This window comes from Sceloporus occidentalis, unplaced genomic scaffold, assembly GCF_023333645.1.
Source record: "Sceloporus occidentalis isolate IW3139 unplaced genomic scaffold, rSceOcc1.0.p SCAF_3, whole genome shotgun sequence".
Taxonomy (NCBI): domain Eukaryota; kingdom Metazoa; phylum Chordata; class Lepidosauria; order Squamata; family Phrynosomatidae; genus Sceloporus; species Sceloporus occidentalis.
Genome location: NW_028316983.1, coordinates 232,481,729 through 232,492,915, shown reverse-complemented (window position 1 = coordinate 232,492,915; position 11,187 = coordinate 232,481,729). Strand labels below are relative to the sequence as shown.

The 11,187-nt window shown below is 45.0% G+C and overlaps 1 protein-coding gene across 3 annotated transcripts in view; it reads right to left on the bottom strand.

Annotated features, from left to right (window-relative positions):
* Nucleotides 1-992: 992 nt before the first annotated feature.
* Nucleotides 993-11,187, bottom strand: part of MTBP (MDM2 binding protein) — a 42,154-nt gene continuing 31,959 nt past the window's right edge. For all 3 annotated transcript variants that reach the window (XM_089517888.1, XM_089517889.1, XM_089517890.1), the window contains 5 exons: nucleotides 6,996-7,262; nucleotides 6,268-6,517; nucleotides 4,770-4,883; nucleotides 3,211-3,276; nucleotides 993-1,263 (listed from right to left, as the gene is read on the bottom strand). In XM_089517888.1, coding sequence (XP_089374014.1) covers nucleotides 1,225-1,263; nucleotides 3,211-3,276; nucleotides 4,770-4,883; nucleotides 6,268-6,517; nucleotides 6,996-7,262 — 736 coding nt within the window. In that variant the 3' untranslated portion in view covers nucleotides 993-1,224. The remainder of the gene's footprint in view (nucleotides 1,264-3,210; nucleotides 3,277-4,769; nucleotides 4,884-6,267; nucleotides 6,518-6,995; nucleotides 7,263-11,187) is intronic.

Sequence of the window (11,187 nt, the reverse complement as noted above, 5' to 3'; positions counted from 1 at the left end):
CTGAAGCTCATTGTGTCAAAGACTCTTCAGTGTTCAAGTGCACGTAGCCATGGATGATGAAACATGTGTCTGGATTGCAGAGGAGACACATGGCATGGCTACACACCTGAACTCACTGGGTTAGGGAGACCACATGGTCTGGAGTCTATATAAACCCAGGGGTTGCAAGGGTGTGGTGTGGGTTTGAAGTAGGAGTTGGATTGGTATGTTTTGGAGTTTGAGAGATCTAGTTTTGTATTATAGCACTGTTAATAAAGAGCACTTTGGGGATTTTTGTTTCTCTGGTGGTTTATCAGAAGAAGCTACAGCATCGGTTTGCTGTGTGTCTCTGGAGGTTCCTGCATTGTTGCAGTTTCTGGAAGACATCCAGTTGCTGTCATCCCAATTGGACTCTGGGAGCCACGCTTCGGCTTCTGGAAATTTGCCAGCTCTGCTCCAAGGGTCTGATTTAACCCCAGGACTCGTTTGAGTTGCTGACAAGGGTTGTTGGACCCCAGCAGTTGCGCTGACACGTACTGTATAAACAATTTAGACCTCTGAAAATGTAAAGAAATCACTGATCAGCAATGTCGGATAATCTGGAATGTAGGATTATCGAAGGGCAGATAATCGAGACTCTACTGTAATTTATTTCATACTATATTACAGTATGTGAAAAATGGACCAAAACCAGTAAGTTCCCCTCCCCCCACATAAAGATGAAGTTTGAAATTCAGCCGCAAACTTTCACAAAAATGTTCAGGTTATCAACCTAAGTCTAAATCTCAAACTTGGTCAAAATGAGTTCAATAACATGTGCATTCTAGAGGAACAATTAAAGAAATATTAAGTGTTTTAGTTTTTTTTTCAAACGCTACTCAAGGTAGTTGGTGCATCAGGTAGTTGGTACAAAACCTTAGTGTGGTCTTTGTTTTGGACTCTTTAGAGAACACACCAAGTTAGTGTAACAGATGGACAAAATATTTAAATGACAGTCGAGATACAAACACACATAAAAAGCAAAGGAGATTTATTGTACGCTGTTATGCAGTGTGGCATAATAAATACATGCTATTTACAAAGAGTGGCGCACTTCAAGGTAATTTTTAATATCACAGATATGCTGCAGATACTAGGTTTTTCACCACCTGAATTATATTACCAAGGCTCTCCAAGCCGTCCATTTAATGCGCTGTGCTCACTCATAAGAAGCTCTTCACAGAACATCAAGGGCTCTGGACAATGTCATTCATCCTTGGTCTTCTCCAAAACCCATTCAATCACCTGTGAATATGTGTTAGAGGTAAACACAGAAATAAAATAAATAGGTTTAACAAAATGTTACTTTGGTGGCTAAGAAAAAAAGTTCAGATAAAGGGGGATATGAAAGAAATCCATAGCATTTGCAGCAGGGTAGCTGTTTAAGTCTGTCATAGCAAAGACAACCAACAACACATGAAAGATTAACAAGTTTTATTTGGCACATGCTTTCATGGACTGCAGCCCACTTCATTAGATGCAGTATACATATGCCAAATAAATCTTGATAGTTTACATAGCATATATAATTTTATATCCAGGGTCTGGAGAAAAAGAAAATCTTTCCTTCTCCCCACCCCTGATCAAGCTGAATGAAGATACAAGAACAGATAAAAAAGATATACTTCATTGTACAGTGCATAGTTAAAACTATGGAATTTGATCACCATCAACCTTGACAACTTTCAAAGAAAGACACATTCATAAATGATACTACTAGTCATCATGACTATGGCTCAAAATAGCTATTATTCATGTCCTGCTGATGCACTTTTCCATGGGTATGCCTGGTTTACCACTGTGTACATTTGGGTAGGTACACAATGCTGGAGTAAGGAGGTCTTAGGTCTGATTCAGTACAGTTTATGTTCTATGTTTTGAGATGCAGCTGCATGATGCACTGCAGAAAGCTGAATCTAATAGATGCTGGAATGATTCTTTATGACTGAAGGATCTTCAGAGTGTATAACCTATTCCTGAATCATGTTGACTGATAAAAGCAGGACAGGTTTTATGCTGGGAAAATAATTTTTTAAAAACCTCATGACAACTAGGGATAGGCAAATTGGTCTGTTTCACTTAAATGTTACTAATTTTAGCAAATTCTGATAAGAACTTAAAGGAAATTCTCACCAATCCATAAGACCAATTGTTGCTGTTTGCCTTCAAGGTTTTTTTTTTCTTGACCTTAAGGTGAACCAAACCTATCATGGGGTTTTCTTGGCAGAATTTGTTCAGAGAGGGTTTGCCTTTGCCTTCCTCTGAGGCTAAGAAAATGTGAACTGCCTAAAGTCACCAGGTGCATTTCCATGACCGAGCCAGGATTCAAATCTTAGGCGGGTTACACACCGCCATAAGGGACGTCCTCAGGACGTCCTAAATTTAAAAAGGGGCGTCACTTCTTGACGCCCCCAAGCCTAATACATCCGGAGGACGTACAAGATGGCGGCGCCCCATCTACAAGGGGGCCGCCATGATGGCGTCATGAAAGCGCCACCTCCAAAGGAGGCGGCGCGGACGTGACGCCATTGCTCCGCACGAGGGCACTTAATGCGCCCTTTCGTCGGAGCAGGAAGGAACTCCAAAACGGAGCTCCTTCTTGGTCTTGCATCGCTGGGTGCAGCCTTTAGATGGCTGCGCCCAGCGACGCAAGGGAGAAAGGGGCCAAGCGGCCCCTTTCTCCTCCTCCCCGCCTCCGCGGGGTGTCCTTGGGGCTTGAAGCCCCAAGGACACCCCTTTCCAGGCCTCGGGGAAGGGGCCTTTTGCCACTTCCCCGCAGCCTGGAAAGTGGCGGATTGGGGCCTCAGCAGCTGCTGCTCTGGCCACTGAGGCCCCGATCCGGTGGGGAAAGGGGCAGGTGCAGGCCACTGCTTTTCGGCAGTCTGTAACCCGCCTTAGTATTCCCAGAGTTCTAGTCTAGCACTCAAACCACTACACTACAGTAGCCCTTTAATACTCAGGTAAAATTCAACAAATCAGTACTAAGGGGATGAATATTTCTTCAGATTCATTCAGCAGTCCAGTGCAAATACATTTCTGCTAACCTAATTCAGACCAAAAACAATGACCCAGTGCTGCTATAATAAGGAAGGAAAGCGAGGAGCTCATGGCAAATCTTTGTAATTTGTAATACTATCTTGTGTAGGAAGCATTTTTTTTACACATACACACAAAGACATAAATGAGGATCACCTGTTTAACATTGCTGTTAGCAGCTTTCTTCATTTCATCAAACAGACCTCTAGATGTTTTCAGATCCTAAACATGAAATGTAATACTTTATAATGTGCCAGCTCATGATCTCAATGCTTAAATTTAACAAGCTAGAGGGCAATAAAATGTTCTGAGCTTTTCTTAAATTTGACATTTCATAGCCATGCAAGATATTTTAAAATATCATTTATTGACCATATTATACCCCTGGTTACTCAGTCTTCTTAGCACAATTTTTATCCGTTGCTCTCACACATCTGGATCTTTTCTGTTCATATTGCCAATTATTCAAGTTCATTATTGTGAGCCGCAAAATTGTGTTCATGAATGTCTGTGACAAGACGCTAGATGTGTCATAGATACCATTGTGATATCATGGATGAAATCCCATGGTTTACCAATAGGATCAACAATGTTTGCAAACAGCAGATGCAAATAGGCACATAAAGAGGAAAATAGGACTAAGAAGGGTAGCGGCAAAAAGGGGAATGGCTTTGTAACACAGTAAGAAGGTTTGGCTCAATCCTGACAGTAATACAGTCTATCAGTTTCTGCCTATCTATAGAAGAGACTGAGTCTCTGCATTTGTTAGCATGAAAGTTCAATGCACTAGTGGATTAGCACTTTAAACTGTAAAGTGTGGATATGTCCACAGAGAGAAAGAGAGAGAGAGAGTACACTGCAAGAATTTTCCATGTTGACTGAAAGCATTATTCACACCATGCCAAAATTTATACAGCATGCCATGTGGGCTAGCAGAGATCAGTGTGGAGGCAGAGTTATCCCAGAGTTCTACCATGGGCAATTTATGCCTCTGATTTCTGAACAGCTCTTAAGTTGCAAAGCTGTGAAGATGATCAAAAGCATAAGGCTCTTACACTTGCCAGCTTAACACTTTCATGCTGCTTTGTACATACACAGAATAGAAACCACAATAGAGAATGATTCACATTATAACCTAAGTTCTGCAAACTTTTATCTAACATCACTTCACAAGTTTTTATGTGCAGATGTAAAAAAAACAAAAAACAAAACAAACAAAAACAAAACAAACAACCACTCAAGTATTTATCTAGAATGTTTAGTTGTGCACAGGTGTGACAAACAGGTGAGTGGAAAGTGACAAGTGACAGAAAGTTTACTATGTGAACAAAGAGTTTATCCGAAATAAACTACTTGGACTGGTAATAAGTTATCTTCCTATACTCTAGCCCAAGGGGGAGAAGAAAACCAACAGCAATAGCTAGGTTTATGAGGCTCCTACTATTTTTAGCTGGGCTGTTAGGAAGCAAAGCTGCATTCAGACCTATATTCTCAAACCCTGAAATTTGACGACATGAAGGGTTTTGCCCCACCCAGGGGAAAAAATACAAACAATAAGCATGCTGCAGGAAATTTACAGGTGCTCTACTGTGCAGAACACATTACACATCCCACACTTCCTCTTGTCACTTTCTGCATTTTTGGTTATCAGTATATTAAAACATACACAGTCATTTGCTATTCTGGGTGTGGGAAAACATGAAAAACTCAAGTACCTTTAAATAACACTTGGATATTTCAAATAGACGCTGGCTGCAAGTTACAAAGCACTTGTGATCTTCACCAATGCCATGCTTCCCAAGGGTTTTTGTCACCACCTCCTTCAGCATCTTGGAGCAGGGAAAAAGCACAATTTATGCCATAAATTTTATTGTGGAAAGGCATACTAAATCATATACTCTACTGCTAAATCAGCATTTTAATCTAAATAGAATAACCCTCCAAAATGAAGTGGACACCAGCAATTCTCTCTTTGATCCCACTATAGAGTCCGGACTGGAGCCATTTTATATGTTATAGATATGTTTGTCAGTGAATACATATTCAACAAGAAACAACAACATGATATTTTTATCTTACACATATTAGCAAACATGCATTCTCAGCTTTATATCAGCCAAACCATTTAATTGTCCAATAAAAGATACAATGCACAAAGTGGACCTCATATGCTGGAGCAAGAAATGGAAAAGCTGTTTAGATTTCCTTCATCTGAAGGTACAGATTGCTTGTTTACCTTCTTCACAGGAAGCTGAATAAAATATTCATATTGTCCTTTGATGATTATTCACAGTATTGCTAAACACTAGGGTTTTTAAAAACCATCTCATAACATGCTTGTTTAGATTTTCCTTTCACTGATGCTGTTGTTGAGCTGCTTTTAATTTCTTTCCCCCTTTGATTAATTACTTAAAGCTGATTCATATGTTATACTTTCCTGTACTGAGCTTATTCTCCATCTGGGGAAAGTGTACATATTATAACACAACTGCATAAAGTTTTCCAATTTTTTCAGAATGGTGCATTAGTTCTATATTATTGAACATTTTAAATGTGTGACAGTAGTGCCACTGTTAAGACTAACCCTGCTCTAACTGGTCACCTGAGGGCTGTCTCTTGTCCTATGTACTTGCAGCACACCTTGCCCCATAACTATCCTTTGGCTTCACAAATACCATGAAAGAGGAGCAGCCAGTACATCTCATGAGGCCACATCCAGCACATTGAGCTGCTTTTGCCTACTTGGAGCCCATGCTACTGTATTTGGTGGCACAGTAATTCAAAAACCAGAATTTTATTGTTAGAACAATGCACACAGGAGATACACATCATAACATTAGATTTGCTGCAACAGAAAGGGGGGCGTGTCTGCTTGCTACTGCAGTGATGAATTGCAGGCAAGGTAGGTGTCTACAGCAAAACTCACAAAGTTGAAATTAATGCCTGGAATCAGCCAAAATACATTCCCCTGGTCCACCAGTCTGTGAAAAAGCAAGATCTCAAAGCAACAGGAGCAGTAAGAACATTTCATGCAAAATTCTAAAGGCAGACTGGATGGAGTGCAAAGTTAGGAGTTTCTAATTGACATTTTGTGGTGTCTTTAGCTCTAACAGATTGAACCCATACTTTGATCTCACTTATTCAATCCAGAAAAGGCAAAAGGAGAATAAATAAATAAATCTCTCTTTTCAATTATCCTGAAAAGTACTTTACCCGTATATGCTTCTGAGACCTTGATTCCTTCATGGGTTTTGATGTTTCTGGCTCTTTACCACACCTCTGATTTGCTGACTTGTTCTTGGGGGTTACTTGGTGCACCTGATGCTGAGACTGTTTGACAGCTAGAGATGGCAGAGGGACAGATGTCTCCAGGCATTGTCTTGTGACAACTCCTGAATGGCGACTCCCATTACTTACGCTCCCCTGGGACAAGAGAGACTCTGTGCTTTCAGATTTGACTAATCTAGAAAGAGGCGTGGAGGAAGCAAAACAGATTTTAGAGACATTAAATTGTACATTGTGCTTGATTTGCCTGTAAAAACCTAAAATAACATCACATACCAGCAACTGAAAACTATCAGTTTGAAAGCAGAGTAAAAAATACACATTTTGGTTTCTGGGCATTTTTTGTGTCAGACGAAGAGAATTAATGGAATCACTTTGATGGAACAGTGTCAGCTCATACTCTGCAGGATGCAAACCAATGGGGGTTAGGTGAAAATGCCTTCAGGTCTCCTTTCAATATTTTCAATACAAAGAAAAGGTTATCACACATGAAAAAATATAGGAAGAGATGGGGAGGAATTAGCAAGAAAGGGATTAAGATCTTCTGAACATTTAGCTAGCTTTGCTACATGAAACCCATTATTTTGAATGAATGAGAGTTGAATTTACACAAAAAAGGTCTCAAATTACTTTTTTTAAAAAAGTAGTATTATCACCTCTTATTGGGATAAAGGCCATCTGGGTCTTTTGATCTGCGTTTTGGTCTGGAAGCCTCTGTTTGGAGCTCCCTTTGTAAAGACTCCCCATCAGGGATGCTGCCGGGCTCCGACAAAACTGCAGGAGATGGCAGAGGACTCAAAACAGATGGGATAGGGCAGCACTCTTTTGTGCAGGTAGTCTGAGTTTCATATCGGATAAGACGAGTCTGAAGTTCAGCAAATCCCACATCTCTTTCCAAAGCTCTTCTGTTGTCTAGACAGTATCTAAAATGAAATAGAAAATTAGATGTAGAAGCCAGAAGCTTTGCAAAAGAACTGCAGATTTCCCCCCGCCTCTCGGTTAGAGAGAAAATACACTTTCTGTTTATCTTTCAATATATAAAAATGTTCTTTGCCTCCTTTATCTGACTTCTTTGCAAAGTTCAGAAAAGGTCTTCACGTGATCAGTTATGAAATGGGAGGGAGAAAAATCTTCTCAGAGGTATAACTATCCTCCCTCTTAATGAGCTGACATAGTGCTAGAATATACTTATGTAACTCCACCCCACAATTTATGGGCAGAAGTATCAAAAAGAACTCTGGCTTTAACTAACCAACGCATGCCCCCTGACACCTGGGCAGGAGAGCTTCCAGCTGTGGGGAGGACTTTGCCTTGCCCCCGAACGGCGCCTCTGAGGGAGGGAGGAGTTGGTGAGAGCGGCTTCTCCTCTATAAAATCCCTGCTTGCCGGGCCCTGAAGGACGCCAACGCATGCCCCCTGACACCTGGGCAGGAGAGCTTCCAGCTGTGGGGAGGACTTTGCCTTGCCCCTGAACGGCGCCCTGAGGGAGGGAGGAGCTGGTGAGAGCAGCTTCTCCCTTTTGCCTCCGGGACTGCTGAGTGTTGCTGTGTGTTGCTGCCGGGCGGCTTCTGGGTTGTGAGAGGTGCGCAACTGCGCACCGGCCCAGGAGTCGCCCACAGACCGCTACTCCAGATTCCACCTCAGCGTTTTCACCAGCGGACCTTGGGGGAACGAGGAACACCTGGGGGAAGGCGGAGAGAGGGGCGCGCCGGGGCAGCGGCGTGTACAAAGCCAGCCTGCCTGGTCCCCTCCTCCGTCACAACCCCCTTTTGCCTCCGGGACTGCTGAGTGTTGCTGTCGGGCGGCTTCTGGGTTGTGAGAGGTGCGCAACTGCGCACCAGCCCAGGAGTCGCCCACGGACTGCTACTCCGGACTCCACCTCAGCGCACCTTCGCAGTTGCGCAGTTTTGCACACCGGTGACTGTGCGGAAGGCGGGGGAGCCGAACCCTGACAGCTTTTGCAGAGAGAATGATTGCTGTATCTCCTCTCTGCATTTATTGTTGTACTGTGGGGGGAGGGGGAGGGTATGGATGTTGGGAGTGTTTCGGTTGGGGAGGCAGAGGGTAACTCTTTTGGCACGATCGGGGCTCCTATTGAGGTAGTGTGGGGCAGGGGGAGGTATGGCGGTAGAAGAGTGGATCAGCATTACAGGGGAAGGCGAGATCGATGCTTAATATCTATCTCCCCTTCCTATCCCTCTTCTAACCAAAGAGATCTGAGGGTCATTCCAACCGTACCATAAACCCTGTCTCTGCTCCTGTGCAATGCCAGGTCGGTTAAGAACAAGACCCACATCATCCACGACCTGCTCGAGGATAACAACTGCGACCTGGCTTGCATAACTGAGACCTGGCTTGGGCCTGAAGGGGAAGCTGTGTGGGCTCAGGCCCTACCTGCCGGGTACTCAGTGAAGGACCAGACCAGGTTAGGTGGGCGGGGGGGGGGGGGTGTTGCCTTGGTTCATAAGAACACCTTGTCTCTAACCAGGAACCATGTTCGACAAACTTCCTTTATTGAGTGTATTTACCTGACCCTGAAGGCCAGGGACAGTTTAGGGATTCTGTTGGTCTGTCGGCCACCCCGTGCGCTAACAGACTCCCTGACCGAGCTGACACAGTTGGTCTCAGAGCTGGTGCTGGAGTCCCCCAGGCTTTTGGTCCTGGGGGACCTCAACATCCCCTTCGCGGCCAACTATGTTCCATCAGGTGCGACTCGGGAATTAATGGATACCATGACAGCCATGGGACTGTCACAACTGGTATCGGGGCCGACGCATTCTGCGGGTAATACACTTGATATGGTTTTTTGTACCGACATGGAAATTCCGTGGGTGGAAATAACTAATATTTCTGCCCTGTCATGGACGGATCATTTCCTGGTGGAGGCAAAAATCAAGGCATCTACCCAGATCCCTCCCGGGGGTGGTGGAGCTATTAGAATGGTCCACCCTTGAAGGCTGATGGAACCCAAAAGGTTCCAGGAAGCCCTAGAGGGGTATATGGTTGGAAATGACAGCGACTCTGTTGATGCCCTGACTAACACCTGGGGCACTGATCTCTCCAGGGCTATACACAGTATCGCTCCCAAGCGCCCTCTCAGACCTGCTTCCAAAAGGAAGCCCTGGTACACGGAAGATCTCCGGGCATGGAAGCGGGTGCTGCGACGGCTAGAGCGCGACTGGCAGAAATACCAGCTCCTAGCTGACAAGGCTCTCCTAGACCGTCTTTTGAAGGACTACGGAGAGGCGATAAGTGCAGCAAAGAACGAGTTCTTTGCTGCACGTATTGCGTCTGCGGAGTCGTGTCCAGCAGAGCTGTTCAGGGTAGTGAGGAGGCTTACCCGGCTCCCTCCTGCCCCGAACCCTATTCTTGAACCATCCAAAGCCTGCTGTGACCAGTTTAACAACTTCTTCGCGGATAAAACCTCTCGGCTAAGGGAAGGTCTTGATGCTAGCATTAGAGCAGATACTAGAGTAGAGGTCTCCAAAGCCTCTGTGGACTCGATTATACTGGATCACTTTGAGTCTGTTAGTACCAAGGATGTGGACAAGATCCTTAGAAGTGTTAGGAAAACGACTTGCTCCCTCGATCCCTGTCCCTCATGGCTAGCGGCTCAGGGGGGTACGGAAGTAACTTTTATGTTACACCGTATAATTAATACATCACTGAGGGATGGGCAATTTCCATCTAGCTTGAAATTGGCCATTGTAAAACCCTTGCTAAAAAAGCCCTCCCTCGACCCCCTGATGCATAATAATTATCGGCCAGTATCGCTGTTGCCATTTTTGGGGAAGGTGATCGAGAGGGCGGTTGCAATCCAGCTTCAATAGATCTTGGATGAAACGGATTATCTAGACCCATTTCAAACCAGTTTTCGGGCGGGTTACGGGGTTGAGACTGCCATGGTCTCCTTGGTGGATGATCTCCGTCTGGGCATGGACAGGGGTAGCGTGTCCCTGTTAGTGCTCTTAGACATCTCAGCGGCTTTCGATACCATAGACCATGGTATCCTTCTGGAGCGCCTGGAAGAGTTGGGAATCGGGGGCACTGTGCTCCAGTGGTTCCGTTCCTACCTCTCCGGGAGGTTCCAGATGGTGCAGCTGGGGGACATGTGCTCCGATAAGAGGGCGCTTACATCTGGTGTCCCTCAAGGAGCCATTCTGTCCCCCATGCTCTTTAACATTTACATGAAACCGCTGGGAGAGATCATCCAGAGGCATGGGGCGCGGGGTTATCAGTACGCTGATGACACCCAAATAGTCTTCTCTATGTCTCCGACTGATGCAGTGACCAAGGTTGGCATCTCTCCTCTCGTGGCCTGCCTGGAATCGGTAATGGGCTGGATGAGGGAAAACAGACTCAGCCTGAATCCAGAGAAAAACGGAAGTACTTGTGATAGGTTCTCCTGGCCCAGGGATCGCAGTGTTTCCACCTGTCCTGAACGGGATCACGCTTCCTGTGAAGGACTCAGTATGCAGTCTGGGGGTGCTCCTTGACTCGTCGCTCCACCTAACATCTCAGGTGGATGCAACGATCAGGAGCACCTGTTATCAGCTTCGGCTGATACGCCAGCTGCGTCCCTACCTGGGCCGGGGGGACCTTGAAACAATAGTACATGCTCTGGTAACCTCTCGTTTGGATTTCTGCAATGCGCTCTACATGGGGCAACCCTTGTACCATACCCGGAAGCTGCAAGTGGGGCAGAATATGGCAGCAAGACTGGTCACTGGCACATCCAGGGCCAGTCACATAACACCAGTCCTTAAAGACCTTCATTGGCTGCCTATTCGCTTCCGGGCGCAATACAAGGTGTTGGTTATCCCCTATAAAGCCCTAAATGGCTTGGGC